Genomic DNA, 19,989 nt, shown 5'->3' on the forward strand with positions numbered 1-19,989 from the left:
ATCTAATGTTTCTTTTTTGCACTTTTCTTGCATTTTTTCATTCATCCTTAAGTTTTCTATATCTTTTGATTTTTTTCAATTTGCCTTTGATTCCTTTACATTCAAACCGCCTCAATGAACAAGAAGAACTTAGATATTATGATCCTCTTATGACTTGAGTCTGATTCTTCCTATGTCTTCCTCTTATTCCTCTTGGTTCTTTTCGTAGTCGACTCCTTTGATCATTCTTTGAACTTGTAGTTAAACTACGGATTTTGCTCTTGACTCGATCTTTTACCCCATTCCACAGAGTATTTGCTGACTAAAGACAGCTTTGGACATTTGTCTTCAGAGTCTTCCGATTGAAGCCACAGGAAGAGAGAGGGCTATTGAAGCATATTCTTCCACAAAATTACCAGAAAACCAAGGGGCAGAGGGCAGGGCAGGATCCTCCCGTGCAATAGAAAATGTAAAAATAAAAATGAAGAGTTGTTGGCATTGGAGACGAAAAAATGTGTTTCTCTCATTTGGATTGACCCATACAGAAATGAATTTTTGTTCTAAAAAGTAATTCAAACAATCTAAATTGCACGTTTAGCATCCCTCGACCCTCATAACTTTTTAAAAAATTTTGGAAGAAAACAAGAAATTAGAAAAATCACATTATCTACGAATTTCAAATTAAATGTTGTACAACTTTATTTTCAAGATGCTAACTGTGCAATAACAATTTTTACCATTTTTTTTTTTGTATCATTTACCCAGTCTTTTTACTCAAAACTTAAATATTAACCAAACTAGACTCATAATAATAGGGAAAAACAAATACTTTCCAACTACACAAAAAACATCATTTCCCCATAAATTTATAATCATGAATCAATTTAGTTATACATATTTTAGTAATCAGGTATATATGTATATTAAGCATTTTATACTTTTTTTCTATAGAATAGAGGAATAAATAATAAAAAAGTGGTTGTTGGGCTGAGAACTACCCACAGAGCATCTGACGGGCCACCAAGAAACGACCTGTTATCCTTCCACCGACAAGAGCGGGAGGTGACGCTGCTCTGTGAAACCAGCCTCACGCGGTTTCCTCCATCTCTAGTGGCGATGAACTCCAAGCCTTCGCTCGAAGCCCAAGGCCCAACTCTCTACTTGGAATGGGCAGGCCGTAAACTATCCCGATAGAACCCTACTCTGCAAGCTGGGCCAACCTCCAACCACATTAATGCCCCCGTTCGAGTTACAAGCTCACACTACCGAGCTCGGCGATACCATAACATCCGTATGCCAATTTTAAAGGATAGTCTAATCATCATTTAGTCGATGTGGGACAAAAGATCTTCAGCTCCTCCTTCCATACTTCAATAAAAAAAACTACACAACATACACCCAAAAGAAATTGTTCGAAGGAAAACAAACTTTCATATATTAAATACACAACAACCCAAAAGAAAATTTACATCCATGCATTAAACCATTTTTTATTTAACAAGACAATAGAGAGAAAAAGGAAAAAAAAAAAAAAAAAAAAAAAAAAAATAACACACAAAACAGGGGAGAAAAGAAACAAACACATGCATCATCAACACATTTTTTTTTAATTAATTAAGTTCTTTGTTCCGTTGTGCCTGATCTCCTTCCTTGATCTTGTGCTCTACTTTGAATTTCTTGTCCAACTTCTTTAGTTTTTTGTCCCACATACCCTGCCATGTCCTGCATCCTCCTCTTTGCCATATCCATTTGCTCCGGCACTGTCCCGGTCGCCCGTCTGATGTACCGATATACCCACGATAGCGACGACAACGCCGTGAGCCCGAACACTCCCGACGTCAAGAATGCAGCGATTGCAAGGCATATTGCTACAGCAGCCGGTACGATCACTGGGCTGAAGAGAAGGAACACAGGGGTCGACACGGCGAGACCGAAGAGCGTGGCGGCTAGCGTGAGGCCAGAGAGGCCGAGGAGAGTGCCACCAATGGGGACGAGGGTGACGACGGCAATGATTTTGGAAGCGGAAGGGCCGCCGCCGCTGCCTTGATGTTGGTGGTGGTCAACATGGCGGCCGCCACCCGATAGTTTCCAAGTGGGGTCTTGGAGGTAAGAGCGTTGTTGGGGGTGGACTTGGACTTGGCGAGGCGGTGATCGATCACCCATGTTGGAGGAGTACGGCGGAAAGCGGTGGTCGGGGTTGAGAGAGGAGAAGGGGAAATTGGAAGGATATAAAGCGTAGTGGAGATGGGAAAGAGGGTGACACGAAGATGTGTGATTTGGAGAGTTGAGGGTTTGCATGAACAACAAGTTTCACTCCAAGTTATGTGTTTCAATGTTGAAAATGAAAAAGAAAATAATAATTTTGTTTAAAGAAATCATATTCATATATTTGAATAAAAAATTTAGAATTGTCATTAATTGGTTAAAATTATTGAAAATACCTCTACACTATGGATTAAAAAAATCGAGACGTGAAATTGAATGGAGGAAGAAAACAACATTTATGGTTTCATAGTTGTCTTGGTATGTGTTTAAATTTATTCACTAGATTTACAGAGGAAAACATGTTGCATACCATTAAAAGTTAGAGAAATAATTAGGTTGTAACATAGGATGCAACTAAATATTATGCTTCCCTCCTTTATTTACATAAAAATATTTTTTAAAAAAATTAAAAGGATGGAACTTTCTTAAAATATAACAAACTTTTAAATATTCTAAGTTTGTTTTCCATTTTTTTTCTCGTCTTTCCTTTTTTTTTATCGTCTTCCTCTATACTCTTTATAATTTCTTTCATTTTTTTTATTTTTAATTTTGGGTAACTCAATATATTTGCCCGTGCTATTTTTTTCGTCTATTTCTTTCATTATTTTTTATTTTTTTATTTTTAGATTTAGGTAACCAAATCTATTTCTTTCTATCGTTTTTCTTGTTTTCTCTCTTTTTTTTAGATGTGTGCATGTCTTTCTTCCTATTTCTTTTTTTTCTTTTTTTTTTCATTCACTACCTGGATCGTACCGTCTTTCTTCCTTTCTTTTTTACGTTTAGATTAGGTAACCAAATCTGATAGTGTATAAGAATCTTGAAAAGATTGGTTAGGCCTAGGGTAACAAAAACTAAAAGATTGTGTATAGAGAATATTGAAAAAAATTGTTTATACCAAATTTAAAAAAAAAAATCATTTAGATTTGGGGTCAATCGTGTAGCCAAATTTAAACGATCGTATACCAAATTTTGAAAAAAAAAATTGTTTAGATTTAGGGTGATTTAGGGTGGCAAAATGTAAACGATTGTATACCAAATTTTGAGAAACGATCGTGTAGTCAAATCTAAACGATCGTGTAACCAAATCTAAACGATCGTATACCAAATTTTGGGAAAAAAAATGGTTTAGATTTAGGGTAGCAAAATCTAAACAATCATATAGCCAAATCTAAACGATCTTGTAGTCAAATCTAGACAATTGTATACCAAATTTAAAAAAAAAAATCTTTTAGATTTGGGGTATAGCCAAATCTAAACGATCTTGTAGTCAAATCTAGACAATTGTATACCAAATTTAAAAAAAAAAATCTTTTAGATTTGGAACCCCAAATCTAAACGATCGTTTAAACAATTGTATACCAAATTTTGAAAAAAAAATGGTTTAGATTTAGGGTAGTCAAATCTAAACGATCGTGTAACCCAATTAATTAAACGATCGTGTAACAAATTAAACGATAGAATTGAAAAAACAATTAAACGATCGTGTACCAAACAATAGTCAAATCTAAACGATAGTGTACCAAATTGCGTTACCAAACAGATTACGTGCATTGTTGACGAGGCATTTTTTGTATTTTACACGTTGGGCCTCTGGTTTTTTCTATTTTCGAAATTGTTTTATACAATGTAAATACTTTGCCCTTTTTTTATATTTTTGAAAAGACCCCTTCAAAGAATATATATATATATATATATATATATATATATATATATATATATATATATATATATATATATATATATATATATTCATTGAATGCATGTAATTGGGACGTGCCTAAGATGTGTGTATCTCATATGCACCCAAATTCTTTTCATGACGTTAATATACATACACATCTCTTTATTCAATGTAAAGTTATAGTCGGGATATGAATCCAATAATTGATCTATTAATTGTATTCAAAAGAGCAATCAAAAGTAAGACAAACAAGATTCAAGACGCTTTCACACTAAACCTTCAAAAGTTATCAAATTCTCATTAAACAACACATAATTTTGACCCAACATTTATATACAATATTTTTTAATTCAACGAGTCAAGATGAGAATGGAGTAAAGATGACACGGCGAAGTCCAATAGTTTGGAAGATAACATGAAGGACAAAAAAATGTGTACAGTTTGTGAAGAAGATGTTGTCAATCGTGCACACCATGGAAAAATGTGATGTCAAATTTTGTCAAACGTGTCCAACGACTTTGGCTCCTTAATAAGACATTTTAAAATGTTTTTACACTTTTAGTTTTTCAATTTGACTTATAATTAATTTAGTATGCAATCTAGCATTTTAAGTTACTAATTATTTTCTATGATTGACATTTAAGTATATTTGAATTACTTTTGAGCTTTCATCTTATGAATGACCATTTGGCCTTTAAAATAGCTTGTAATGCTTTCTAAAACTCATAATATCAATATTAAAAAATTTGTGATTATTCAACCCTTTTGATGTTGTGTTTTCTTTCAAATATTGCTTTAAATTTGACGTTAAGATCAATTCGTTGAATTAGTTTAGATCAAGTTAATTCTAGAGTGTATTGTCTTAGAATCTTCAAGCGATTATTATAGGTTTTAGGTTTGATCCAAGTTGCTTTTTCTAAAGCATTTGTAAAGATTATAGAAGTACCTCTAATAAATAAATATGTAGGCACTTGTCAAGTTTGAATTTCTATTTTCAGAGTGTTTAATCTGAGGAGTAGAAGAATCAGAATTCAATTTAGACTCTCTAGTTTAAAAGTTATGATCTAAGAAATCTTTTATTTATTTTGGCACAGTTTTTATGTGAACTTGGTTTGTCGATGGACATGGACTTAGATCTAGGATTCAATTAATTAGATATCAGGCTTTGTTGATATATGGGCCAGGCTAAAGTCGTTTTTGGGCTCAAATGAACCTAATAAAGAATAATATGACAAAAAAAAAATTAAATAAAATCATACGAATAATAGCAATGACACCCTTGTCCACGTGGCATACAAATTTTTGATATTCATGAGATATCCTCACAAAAGATCTTACACATGTCTGCTTTTCTAAAAAAAAGCTATCTATATAGTTGTTAAAATTTCATTTTAATAAGTAATTTTTATAAAATTAGTCTAGTTGTTAAAACATCATGCTAAAAGATAGATATATATTATTAATTAAAAAGAAACTAATACATACAAATATCCTACATAAATCAACTTTAGTAGACTATTGTAAAACTACCAAACTAAGGTCTATAAAATACTATAAATTAATAATTCAAAATTATAATAATTGGAGTTGATTCCCGTTTGATTTGGTGGTGGTGATTATTAGAGTGGTTGACATTTATCTAGAGTGTGTTGGAGGATGCTATAATGGTGGTGGCTGGTGGCAGCTAGTGGCGAGTGGTGAGCATGGTCCTAGTGAGTCAATGAAGGGTAGTTATAGCAATCACAAAAAAGTGGAAATGTGGTAGATGATTTTTGAAGGTGTTTAGGTAATTTTAAGAACTATATAAATTAGGAAGGAATTTACCATTCACAAATAATTTTTTCAAAAAGTTGATTGTAAATATTTATCAAAATCAAACATTTGAAAAGTTAAACCAAATATACTTTAAGTAGAAAAGATGGTTTTTTGACACTAGTGAGAAATTAAAAAACAATAAAGTACTATGAAAAATTCAGTCAATTCTCGTGTCTTGGAGTTGCAACCCAAAAATCAAATCTAAAATATTAACACATACCGATATAAAAGAATTTGTAGTATAAAAAAGTTTATGATCATATCTTAAAATCTTTCCATTATAGATTGTATCATTTACAGAGTCCATGGATAATAGAGTTTATCATTTATAGATTTTACTTTACTTAACTTTCATTTCTTGTTTTAATAAAAAATTATTGTACATTTAATTATCTATCTATAGTATAAAAGTGGCAATAGGGAAAAACTTCACTATAAGAAAAGGGACTTATTTTGACAGTTGGTTTCATCCCAAATTGAAAGGAGGAAATAAATAAATGTCATCAAATGTCAAAAAACGTGTTTTGGCAGGAAAAGACGGTGTTTTCGAATTTCACAAACACATGACACTTATTTGTTGTCATAATATGTAAATCCATTAAAAAAAATTAATTAAATATTTTTTAATTCAAATTTATTAAAATAAAACATTTTAAAATAAAAAAGAAAAAAAGAAAAAGAAAAGGGGACCAAAACCCTCCATCTCCTCACGCAAAAACCTTCCATCTCCTTTCCTTACAAATGCAAAATCCCTCCTCGTGAACGTCTCTGTCCCTGTTCCCGTCTCCTCCCTCAATGTCGTCGACTGCAACTGCTACCCTTAACTTCTTTGTCTTCGAACGTTTGAATGTCGCATCTCGTCTTCCTCAACGTCGCTACTACCGAGAAGGTTCGAACATCGGGTCTCCTCCCCCTCAACGCCACTGCTAACGTGAAGGTTCGAACATCGCGTCTCCTCTCCCCCAACGTCGCTGCTACCGTGAAGATTGATCGGAGACCATGATGCTCGAATTTCTTTGATAGCTTAGATGATTGATTAGTGCATCTGATGAGGAATTGGATTCGATAAAGAAGGTAAATCTTTTTCTCCCCAAAGTTGTTTATTGTGTTCTTTTAATGCAGGAAGAATTAAAAATTAAGGCTAGAAGCAATTCAAATTCGCCCATCACTCAAAATTCCATCTGTTGGATCCATAGCTTTATTGTAGGCACTCACGTCGTTTGTGAGGGAAACATTAGCATTAAAGAGGCTGCTTCTTGATGATGTGTCAACCTAAACTGAACTCTTGATGATGTTGTTCTCTTATTCGCCTTCCACTTTTCATTCCTAAAAATTATTTTGTTCGCTCATTGCATGATTTTGTTATCTGTATTTTTTTTTCTAGGTGATGATGCCATCATTTCCATTTTTTTCTTGAAAGAGAAGTATGCTTCAGTAACTGTCGAGCAAAAACGTTGATATACACTCTTATCTTGATTTTAACGTGTTGTGTATGTGTTGTGTTGTTGAAGTGAATGTGTTATGTATGTCAACCTGTGTATATTCTTATCTTGATGTAAAGAGTCATACTCTAAAATTTCATTTTCTTTTCTTACTAGGTTTTACAAGAATCTATTAGAGCGGTGAAGCGATATTTGCGGAAGTTCATTGATTTAGGTTTGGTAGCAAAATTTTGGTTCAAATGTACTTATTTAAATAGCTTGTTGATACCAAAAAATATATGTTCATTGCTTCATTGTACAAACCCTTTACCAACAATTGTACATATATTACAAGATGTATGTTAACATATATATATATTAAAGTGTCCACGGTTTCTTTCCATATAGGTGTGTTGTATAGTACTTTGTGATTGAATTGATTTGTGTAACGACAGGGTGGCAAAAAGAAACAGGGATTCTAAAAAATAAGCAAGAAAAACATGAGCTGAAAATAAAATTATAACATTTGAATTTAAAAAGTATTCTTAATAGTTAATTAAAGTCATGGTATATGAAATGGTGACAGTTAATCTTGGTCATAAATTATAAATAATGACATTTATTATATGTCATAAAAGATAAATAATAACAGTTATTATCTGTCATAAAATATAAATAATGACAGTTATTATCTATCATAAAATATAAAAAATGATAGTTATTATCTGTCATAAAATAAGATATTCGTGACATTTATTTTCTATCATAAAAAACACCTTTCATGACAGTTTTTTCGAACTGTCATAAAATACTTTTCATAACTGTTGGAATAATGACTGCAAATAACTGTTACAAAATTTTACTATGACTGTGTTTAACTGTCATCGTATGCCTTTTTTCTAGTAGTGCTTCTTCTTCCTATTTTGTCATTTTCATAGTTTGCTTTTTTATTTACTACGTTGGTTTTATTGTAATTTGATTTTTCTAATTATTATGGGTTTTCAATGAATAAATCTACCATTTCTCAACTAACCTTTACATCCCTCATTATCTCTCAATTAATTAAATTCATTAATCTCTTTTTAATGCTTTAAAACTCTCCTCACACAAAATTAAATTAAGAAAAAATGTATGACCATTCATTAGCTCGGTTATAAAGCTATATAAATTTCTTTTATTCCCTTCTATCACTCACACATTCTCCCTCATTTTCCCTGTGACTCATGTTCACACTCCCAATCATTATCTCTTTCTCAGTATTGTGAGCAATAAAATAAATCCATATATAGTAGAATTTGGTGTAAAGCAAGAGGTAATTTGGTGTATAAAGATGCAAAGAGACCTTTAACGACACTATCAACTATATGTCGAATAAGCAATATTCTCACAATACTAACCATGCACTACAACATTATTTCGTCTATGTATCTATATTCAATTAATTTAAATTTTGGTTATTTCTGAGTATTATATTTTGGATTGAAGAAACCTCCCTATCCATCGTTTTTTATTTTATTTATGTCATTTCATTCTTTATTCTTCTCTTTTCTTTATTTTCTTTCTTTCTTTAATTTATTTTTAATGAAAAAATGTATATTTTGTTCTATTATGGTTAACCACTAATTTCCTCTTTATTTATATATATTGTATTTATACAGTTGTGTATTCATAAACTTACGTTGTTACTTGAGTCTTTTATATTCTCTAGCTAAAATATAATTGTCCAATGTGGTCACCTCATTATCATTGGTAATTTGGATTCAATAATCAGTTATGCATATATAAGCTTAAGATATATTTTATAATTAGTTTTTAGGTTGTTACACTATACATTTATTAATTTCGTATTGATTTAATAAAAAATTTAGTTCCTACAATTTAGACATAGTTTATAAAATTTCAGTTTGATAATATTTTAAAATTGATCTTTTAATTTTATTGGATAATAATTGTAAGTGGTCACAATCGAAATAACACAAATTCTCCAAACAAAAAAGTAAGGAGATGTTTCAGTCAATCAACTCCATAAAAAAATCAAAATAACATGAAAATGTTTAATTTCTAAGCTATATATAATTTAAAATTTTAAAATAGATATTTTTCTTTATAATTAAATTTTCTTTTATTTTGTATAAATTTATATATTATATAATTACAAATATTTTACTTCACCGATTTATAATATTTGAATATCTTAAAAGCAAAAACTAAAATTTTATACTATCTTAAACCTTAAATTAAAACTTTTACATTTTTACATATAATTAAAACAATATTTTAAAATTTAAAATTAGAATTTTGACTTTTCACATGTAAAGTACGTATTCTTTCTAGTTAATCTAAAAGGTTAGCTATGCCAATTGCTTTAAAATTTAAGATCGCTTTCTACCGGAACTTTTAAGATCGCTCCCCGCTTAATCGCTTTGAACCATTCCCTTTTAGGATCTCTTTCCACCGGTCTTCAACCTTCCGTTGTATTTAGACAATAAAGATGTTAAAATTTCGAAAACAATATCTCTTCCTCCGTTATTCATTCAAATTTTCGCTTCTATAGCCATCAGCTCTTCGATTGATTGTCAATATGGTCTTCCACACTTTGCTTCCGGGCGAATCTTTTAATTTCATTTTCCTTAATTCTACATTTTTTCTTAGATAATTAATATTTGCATTGTATTTGGCATGATTTTAGGAAGGGTTGAATTTTGAATCTAAACTTAACTAATTTATCAAAGATAATTATTTGTATTATATTTGCCATCATTTTAGAGAAGGATTGGTATCTACGTGCATTTAAAATTTGAATTTTTTAAATTATTTTTCTTTAATTTTTTAATGTCTTTGTTAATAATTAATTAATGCATTATCTTTGCCATGATTTTAGGGAGGGATTCACTTTGAACTATTCCAAAAATTTAAAAATGAATATTTGAAACTCTTTTTAGTTAGTTTCTTATTTTTTATCCTAATAATTAATTATTGCATTATATAATTTTGAATCTATAATACTTTGGATAAAAGATTAAATATTTGAAGTTATTTTTTATTAATTTAAAGGTAAAAATCGAGATAATTAAGAGATATTGAAACCAATTGAATGGATGTCTCAAAGAATATAATAATTTTTTGATTTAGTTAATAATTATCATAAGTCGTGTATTTACAAATACACTGTAACTGTGATATGTGATATTTTATTTGATTTTTCGATCTCACAAAATACATTGTATTTATATATGGACAATTGTCATCCGGGGGAAATTCTGGACCAAAAAAGTAGAAAAATATTTAAAAGTTAATTTTACCATAATATAAAAAAACAATATTTGCTATTTTTTATTTTTTATTCTTAAATTTGCCATTTACACACGGATTCCAAAAAGATGAATGGATTCTGACAGCCGGTTTTCCAATACTAAAGACTGGGGCATTAGATGTCTAAGCCCAAAAACAGATTGTAATGGGCCGAACATAATGGTAGGAATACCAAAAACGTGTGGGGCAGTTGATAAGTTTTTTTTCTCTTCCTTGTGCAGAAGTGTGTCACGCATCTCCTTTTGCTGAATATTGGTGTATATCACATTAAAAGAGTACATTGTAATTCATGTTTCATTTGTTTTAATTCGGTGTATTTCGGGATTTCATGAATAAAGTAAACAAATTATTAAAACACACCCTACTTTTGTTCGTTGAACATGAGATTGTGACATAACAGAATGGAGTTAAATTTGGAATACCAAGAGAATTTTCCTCTATTTTTAATTTTGAAATCTCCTTAAATATCATATTTTTTAAAATATCTAGGTTTATTAAATCATTAATATATTTGTTACTTTTATGATTTATTTAATTCTTTGGACAATTATCTCCATCACTTAATCTTATTTATTTTTTATAATTTTAAATTTGAATTAAACCATTGTTATTTGTTAACTCTTAGTTAATATTTAGGATTATTTAATCTTTAGTCGTTTAGGAATACGTTTTTACGCTGTATCTTATTCGTTTTTTATTATTTTAAATTCAGATTAAACCAATTAATTTAATTCTTCTTATTCTATTGATATTTTAAATTTTTCAGGTCATTTAAACAAAAGACTTTTCTACATTCAAATTAAAGATTCTAATTTTTCTCTCCACATTTCTTTTTTAATTATCATTATCAACTTTCGGTTTTTTCGAGATTGTTCAAATTATAAAAAATATTATATTTTGTTTTTGTACTTATTAAAAAGGGAAATATTTTGTGATAAAAGATTACTCAAAGTTTTTCTAAAAATTTGAATCGTAATATTTTAAAAATAGTTAATGGTTAATTACATCAAAGAAAATAGATAAACGTTGAATTATATTTGGAAAAACTCTTTATCAAGTTTCATAATAATGACAAAAGTAAAATTGATCAGATAATCGTGTTGTTTTTAAAGAATGATTAATTCTATTATATCATTCTCAATGAACTAGTAAGGAACGATTAATTAATTAAAGTTCAAATAATCAAGTAAATTTATAACAATGAAACTTTTATTTTTATTATTTATTTGATTTTATCATTTCAATAACTAAATTTTCTTTTGTTATTTGTTCCTAGTAAATCTTCAATTTTATCATTTATCTAATCAACCTTTAAGGATAAATATACATTTTTAGAAAAGAAAAAAAAAAGATATCTATAATCCTTAAAATCATCATAACATTATTTCTAAAAAAAACCATCATAACATTAGTCTAAATTTTGCTTGGTTCTGTTTTTTTCTTTTTAAGTTTTATTTTGGAAGTTAGAAATTTAAAGAGTTTTGGTGCTTTTTCTCAATCTACTTCTCTCTCTCGAACTCACATGGGTTGAAAGTTTTTATACAAAGGAAAAAAAATAGCATTCGAGATATGGAAGTGTTAGAATGTGGTATAGTATTAAACTTACCTGTGTAAATATAAGTGCGTTGAATTTCTAGCTTATTCTTTCTTCATCTTATAGTTGTTCCATTTCTGACATTGGCATTAAAACCACTATTTTTCTTCTAAAAAAACTTAGATACAATTGAAAAAGAGTTTCCATATTAGAGAAAGTGAGTAAAAAGTGGAAGTTAAAGCTTAAAGGTGTAGAATATGTGGGTTTGGAGAAGAAGAAGCCCCTCCATGCAGCGGCGTGGGGTGGGCAGAAAGGACTTTTTGGACGGTGGTGGTGAGAATTGAGGCCCTACCACACTCTTTACCTTTATTATATCTACAAATTAGGGTTTACATGTACATTAGGCCCTCACCACACCCTTTGCCGTCATCTTTTTTATACATTTCCCCATAAGACAAACACCAATTCACATCTTCTCCATTAATTAATTTTTCCCCTTTTTCATAACTGAGCCTAGCCAAACTTTACAATAACTTTGACTAAACTTTTTTAACTGCAAGTGTCGTGTTATAATTATGGAGTAGAAGATTTGTTGTCTTAAAAGTAAAATTCGTAACGACTTCAATGCTAGCGTAATTGTTGTCGTGCACTCGTCAAAAAGAAAGGTGAAATCGAAGAAAAATTATTTGATAAATTTCATTAAAGATGATTTTATAAGAAGGTAAAATTTTAAATGGAAAAGTAATAAGATATTTGTTCTCTTTTCACACTGTTCCACAACTAGAATTTAGAAACTCAAATGCATGCTTTTATATTTAGACCCCTCTCATAGTTTGTAAATCTTTTAACATAAGACAAAACATTTATATGTCCAAGTCATTGTTAACAATTTTATGGAACAACTCCATTAAACTATACAATATTTGAGTGTCAATAAAATTTATAGAATATTAAATACTAGGTAGGTGATCAATATAGATTGAAAACATGACTTTCTTAGCTCTCTCTTGAATTCATATCTTCTATTTAATCACTAGAACCTATCTTTGATGAGTCAATTTAGATTTCGATGTTATTTCAAACCAACTTTTTTAGATTTAGTGGTGCTTTAATATGGATATTGAGAACAAAATAATTGTGTGATACTTATATTTAGTCCTAATTCCACAATTTTGGTACTAATAATTAACGTTTCATATTTGAAATCTTTGTAATGAGTTAAATTGAAATCCAAATCATGAAGCTAAGTAAATGCACATGAAGAGGGAATGACCCTTCTGACATTTTGGATCAAATTTATTGATTAAAACATGAGTTTGATTTTAAACTTAGGTTGGGGCAGAATTATTGTGTGTATGAAGCTCAAAAGTATGGATCCATTCTATTATTAATATATAGCTACCATTTTCTTTTTCTTTTTTCTTTTTTAATATTTTAGTAGTTTTTATCTTGGTAATTGACAATGCTACAAGATTGTTGATTACATCAATCAATTTTATTTAAACAAGTGTCTATAAAAAAATTCATATAAACTTTTAGAAAATCAATTCAAACATCAAAGTTTAATTTAAGATAAATATCATCAATATTCTTTAACTAAAATGATTAGAAGTAATTTTGGGATTTATCTCATTTTACTTTTCAAGTTTTTTATTTTTTTGAAAATATATATTTTTTAATGTTTCTTTTTAATTTCTTTTTTTTTTTTTATAAAATTGAGTTTGTGAAATAAATTGCTTTAGAAAAATTTTCAAGATAACGAAAACAATTTCAAGTTAACGAAAACAATTTTTCAAAGATACTCATTTTTCTAATAAATCTATACACGTCCTTGTATTAGCGTTACGCTGCTTCTATCTTCTATTAGTTATATATGATTTTTCAAGGTAAATACTTTAATCCTTGAAAGTAATCTTGATTACTATGGAAATACTTAATCTACTAGTATGTTGTTTAAAAAATTTTCAAAATTGCTATAAATTTTTTTTATTATTTAAGTAATTGTTTTAAATTATAAAACTAATGAAACTGTTTTTAGACTATAATAAAGATATTAATATCTATTAGTGATAGATCGCAATTGGACTACAATAAAATTTAGTGACAGAAATCTATCTTACCTGATTTTTATATATTTTTTAAAAAAACTAACTATTGTATTAATTATCAAATAAATCACAACATATGCTAAAAAATTTATCTTACATAGAAGCAAAAGGATAGTAAATCTTATATTAATGAATTTTAAATAAAAGAAACTTTGTTTTTCTCAATCACAAGTGAATTTCAAATTAAAAACTAAACACAGAATCTTTCCATTATCATAACATGCGTGAAAATAAATAAATAAATAAATAGATAACCCTTTTTAGATGAGCAAAGTCATAGAAACAGACACACCGAAAGCACTTATCAAAAAAGGACAGTTTGATGGAAGCATTTCATAGAATCAAACATTACCATCTTTGTAATATATTAATATATTTATATAAATATATAAGCCAACATTATCTATACTATATATAAAAGCTCAGAAGCGGAGAATTTAAAGATTTTTATTAAAGAAAACTTTGATTTATTTATTGTGATGCAGAGAATTTAAAGGGTTGTTTAAAAAAAATGGAGGAGTTTTACGTTGAGGAGAAATAAATTAATTTCAATATTAAATGTTGCAACGTGTCATTATTTTTTTTTTTGCTATGAGAAGTTGTAAAATGTTTTTTTTTTTGTTTTTAGGAAATGGTGAAATTTTATGTTAAGAAGGAAGTAAAAGGATTTCATTATTTTGGTGGTGTGGAATAGTTTTAAGTGGAAGGAAAACATTTTTTTTTAAAGTTTTTTTAAACCATTTAGTTTCTCTATCATTTCTTTCTTTCTTAAGTACATTTGTATTTCTCACTCTATATATATATACAAGTTCTCTCTCGTGCTCACAACTATAAGTCATGACAAATTTGATGTTCCACAATATTATTGGTAGTTTGATTTTAGAGATATGGAAGGGTTGGAAAGAAAAAAAAAACAAAAGGTGGGATCGAACATAGCTTAATCCAGAATATGTGTCCATCAACTCAATAACTAAAAACAAAAAAATTTGCTATCAAATATTAGTTGTTGAGCGAAGAATCAAAAAAGAAGCAATTAACTATATGCACGCAAAAAAAAGTTGGGAAAGTTCTTCTTTTCCACCAAAGTTCATGGAAATATCAACTTTGAAACACCACTCAATTACTAAAATTATTGGAATCTTCAAGTCTCTTCCTCATTGACATAAATGAAGATCAAAATGCTAAGTCATGTAAATTTGAATTTTCTAGAGAGATAATCTTTGCTTTTCCTTTTCTTTTTCGTACTCCTATTATTATATTATTATTAAACTAAACTTTTTTATTGTTATATTCCACTTGTGATTCTTCAAATTTCTATTATATTTTTTGGTGTTTTATATAAGAGTAAATAAGGACAATATTTATTTGATTTAATTACATATAAATTTTGTATTTAATCAATAATTTGTTTTATCTTTATCATATTAATTATATCATATTAGATTATGTATCTGCTCTACATTATTTCCAAATATATTTACGATACTTAATAACTATGATCTTTATAAAACAAAAATATAATCTAATTAAGAAACTCTTTTATGATATATTTACGTTCGTACTAATGCTACTAATATAAAATTGTATTTTACGTGCATGACACGTGTTTAATACTAGTAATTATAAAAAACTTGTCGAATTTAGAAGACTAAAAATAATATGTTGACGCTAATAACCTTATATTATTCCAAATCCCTCTGAATACATATTTAAGTAATGGTTGTTATTATGCTCAAAGTATGATCTAATAACACTTAAATATAACACAATAAAAACAAATGTAAATTTAGATACAAGAACTAATTATATTGCATTAAAAAAACCACGCCACAGTTATAGATAAAGAGAGAAAAATATACCCAAAAAGAAAGCTTGGTACATGAGAGGAACAAGGGATTGGATCGAACTAATTAATGGAAAACCCCAAAGAAAATAGAAAGAAAAATTTCACTCACAAATTCATACAAGATTTTCAATTGCCTTCCTCATTTTCATGGCAATAAGGATCATCGTGATGATTACTGCTCAAGGGAGAAAGAAAAGACAGACCAGAATGATGGCGAGTACTACTCACCGAGGCAGTTGTTGCTCTCCTTCCATATTGTGAGGGCGGGCGGGCGCTACCGCTTGCATATCGTACCAAATCAGCATTCGTAGCGTCAAGCTCTTTTTGGAGACGAATAACTTGTCGTTGCAAAACGGAGATGGCCCCAACGCAGCCGTAGACAGGGTCTTTCATACGAGCCTCGGCCTCATAAGCTAGAGAATTTACGGCATCCTCGCGCTGATGGGGTTGAACCTCATTGAGAAGCTTGCTCACATTGCTGGCTCCAAAGATCTTGTGAACATTGGCAAATTTGGTTGGCTCTTCAGGGGGAAAATAGGGTGCAAATATGCAATCAGCTAAGCATTTTCTTCTTAGGAATTTGCATGCTGCACATGGTGAGTTTGTATAGCTTGAAGAAGCCATACTGTTTTTCTTTCTTCTCTATCAACAAAACCAAACAATATATTATAGGGGAGAATATCCACGGGTATCGTCTTATTCTTTTGTTCTTGTAATAGAATTAATTACTTAAAAATATGTACATCCACGAAATGAAATAAGAAAAGAAATTTAAGTTTACATGTCTGAGTTTCCTCTATCTTTTTGCTATCTAGTAAAAAACAGTTATGTAGCGGTAAAAAACTTTTTATGTTAAAAAGTGATTTTTTTTCATTATTTTTTTAATGCTTTTTTTTTTTAATAGAAAACATGAGATTAGATTAGATGCAATCGCTGCTTATAAAATAATATATACCATTTAATGCATTTAACTAAATAAAATATTTTTGTGTAACAAAATCTATATTCTAAGTTTCTTCTTCTGTCTTTTTTCTCATATTCGTCTGCTCTATCATCTTTCTTTTTTCTCCTTTTCTTTCCATCTTCGTCTCTATTGTCTTTTTTTTGTTAAGATCGTATATCAAATAAAATATAAAAGATATTTTTTTTCAAATTTTTATTTAGTTGTTCAAGATCGTGTACTAGATATAAAAGCTGAAAAAAAACATCGTTTAGATTTGGCTACCAAAATATAAACGATCGTGTACAAAAAAATCTTTCCAAATCTAAACGATCCTATACCAAAAAAAAAAAAAAGTTAAATCTAAACTACAAAACATCATTTAGTGTGTACCAAATCTTGAAAAAAAAATTATTTAAATTTATTTGGGTCCACGGTTTGGGTTCAATTCTAAATAACTAAATCTAAATGATCGTATACCTATAATTTAAAAAATAAATCATTTAAATTTGGCTACCTAAATCTAAATGATCGATTAAATCTAAACGATTATGTAACTAAATCTAAATCATCGTGTAACCTAATTAAACGTGATGAATTTAAAAAAATAAATCGCTAAACAATCAAATCTAAACCATTGTGTAACCAATTAAACGATCGTGTATAGACAATTTTAAAAATAAATCATTTAACGATCGTGTATATTACACGCGTCGTTGACGGGACATTTTTTGTATTTTTCATGCTGACTTTTTCTATTTTTTGAATTGTTTTATATAACGTAAATATATTATCATTTTATTATATTTTTTAAAATACCCCTTTAGATTAACGGGGAGGGTTTTTTTGTTATTTTTAATTATTTGTAGTTATTAGTATAGTTTATGATTTTTTTTGTTATTTGATTAGGGCTTTCAATAGTAAATTATAATATATTTTTTTAATGATGGAATAACTTTTGTACCTAAAGTAGCTAACATAAATCTAAAAAGCTTTATCTTTTGTTGCATATTAATAATATTTTGGGTAGATATGTATGCAAACAAGGAAGGATTTATTCATCCCCTTCTCCACTTTTCTAAACCAAATCTTTTATAAAATTACTAAAGTACACAAATGGTTAACTTTTGCATTAAATATGTTTTCTTTTCCAAATAAATAAATAACCCAAAATCTCATTGTTAAATAGGTTTAAAAATCAAATAAACATTGTTTTTCAAAGAATTAAATTAGGTTTTTAACGCGATTTGGTGTCAATCTTATAATTTTCTTTTAAAAATAATAGGATACAAAATTCAAATTACAACCCCACTCAATCGCAAATAAAATATAGGTTTCTTTTAAATAAGACAATTTTAACAAATTAATAAATATTTTGTTAAATGTTCTATTTCTTATAATTGCTCTATAATATACACTATATTAATTATGAGCTATATTTAATTGGTTTGGAGTGATATTTTATTTAATTAATTAAATTATATATATATATATATAAGAGATCTCCAAATAATATAGCAAAAAATTAAAATTATTTACAAAGTACAGCAAAATCTATCAAATCTTCTCTAATGCATTTCAGTTTTTTTTATTAGATTTTGTAAATAGTTTCAATAAATTTTTTTTGCTATCTAGAAATATGTCTATCAATATGTATATATACATATAGAAAAATGAAATTATTATGAATGACAAGAATACTTATAAAATATAGTAAAATTATATATTCTATTCTATCCATGATAAACTTTGATAGGCTTTTCTCCATTTCTATCATATAATGTCATCAATAAACACTTCTAGAATTAAGTCTATTTGTATTTATTATTGATAGAGTATGAAATTTTGTCATATTTAAATATTTTATTTCATTATATTTAAATATTTTATTTCATTTTATTTAAATATTTTATTTCATTTTATTGTACGTGAAAATACACTGAAAAGAAAAAGATGAAAAAAAAAAGTGCTTTTTAACTTGAATAAGTGGATTTCCCTTATTGATTTTCTTCTCTGTTTTTTAGGATGGTTTTGCCTCATTTATCTCCATCATGTTACACATTTACATATAACAATTAGAGATGAAAAACTACAATATCATAATTTTATTTTTTATAAAATGCATGAGATAATCTTTTCATTTGCAATTAATTTCGAGATGAAATTTTATGTTATTAAAGAGAAGTTAACAAATCGAAAGAAATTGTCAAACCTATATAAAAATGCAAATGATTTCATTTTATTTTGCTATATACTAAAAACGGTTAAATATTTATAATAGTAAATAGACAGGCCTATTCCAATTGTGCTACATTTAGTAGTACATATAGTTTATTAAATATTACATCACAAATAAATTTAGTGATGGAGAAAGTACATAAATAATACACTTTAAATTGTTCTTAGACAGCCTACTCTTTTCTTTCTTTTCTTTTCTTTTCCATTTTTTTTTTCTTTTCTTTCTTTTTCTTAAGGAATTTAAATTGTCTAAAATTCAATTCTCTTCACTGTACAAAACATACCACACATTACTGTTTCAGCTGAAACATTAAAAATCCCACACCTTCCTTTGTACTAAAACATTATGAATTCTTAGTTTATATATATAAAACAATATAAATCTTAGTATTTAATAAACACATATTTTGCAGGATCTGTGTTTCATATTAATTATAATTTGATAGTTTTTTTTAGGTTAACAGGCAGGACAACACATTATCAAAATAATTCAATGAAGTAATTATTATAATTTAATTAAGTGACTCCAAGGAAAAAATCTCAAAAGGGGAGAAAAATAAAATCATCAAGGAGATCTTTCCAAAGTTCTTGTTGAGCATAATATATAATATATACATATATCATAAAATTAATTAAGTATATGAAAAGGTTAGAATTAGGGTTTACCTAGCTTTTTGATCCTTCTTTCTCCAGAAATTTGGTGTTTGAAGAAGCTCTTAATTAGGGGGAGAAAGGACATAAACATGCATAAATATAATATATATATATATATATATATATATATATATATATATATATATATATATATATATATATATAAATTACCTTATAATTTTAGCATAGGGTAAAT

General features: G+C 28.1%; 2 protein-coding genes across 2 annotated transcripts; both read right to left on the reverse strand.

Moving 5' to 3' along the window:
* Positions 1-949: 949 nt before the first annotated feature.
* Positions 950-2,197, reverse strand: LOC103498099 (oleosin Ara h 10.0102-like). The gene has a single exon (XM_008460576.3). The coding sequence runs from the start codon at positions 2,140-2,142 to the stop codon at positions 1,594-1,596; it is 549 nt and encodes a 182-aa protein (XP_008458798.2). The 5' UTR covers positions 2,143-2,197; the 3' UTR covers positions 950-1,593.
* A 13,747-nt stretch (positions 2,198-15,944) lies between these two features.
* LOC103498101 (LOB domain-containing protein 25) lies at positions 15,945-19,876 on the reverse strand. The gene is made up of 2 exons (XM_008460580.3): positions 19,806-19,876; positions 15,945-16,603 (listed from the first exon to the last, which is right to left on the reverse strand). The coding sequence occupies exon 2, from the start codon at positions 16,583-16,585 to the stop codon at positions 16,088-16,090; it is 498 nt and encodes a 165-aa protein (XP_008458802.1). The 5' UTR covers positions 16,586-16,603; positions 19,806-19,876; the 3' UTR covers positions 15,945-16,087.
* Between the last annotated feature and the right edge of the window lie 113 nt (positions 19,877-19,989).

This window comes from Cucumis melo, chromosome 9, assembly GCF_025177605.1.
Source record: "Cucumis melo cultivar AY chromosome 9, USDA_Cmelo_AY_1.0, whole genome shotgun sequence".
Lineage (NCBI taxonomy): Eukaryota > Viridiplantae > Streptophyta > Magnoliopsida > Cucurbitales > Cucurbitaceae > Cucumis > Cucumis melo.

What these genes read in the sequence shown, in the direction of transcription:
- LOC103498099 (XM_008460576.3), bottom strand. Translation starts at nt 2,142, where the DNA reads ATGGGTGATCGATCACCGCCTCGCCAAGTCCAAGTCCACCCCCAACAA.
- LOC103498101 (XM_008460580.3), bottom strand. Translation starts at nt 16,585, where the DNA reads ATGGCTTCTTCAAGCTATACAAACTCACCATGTGCAGCATGCAAATTC.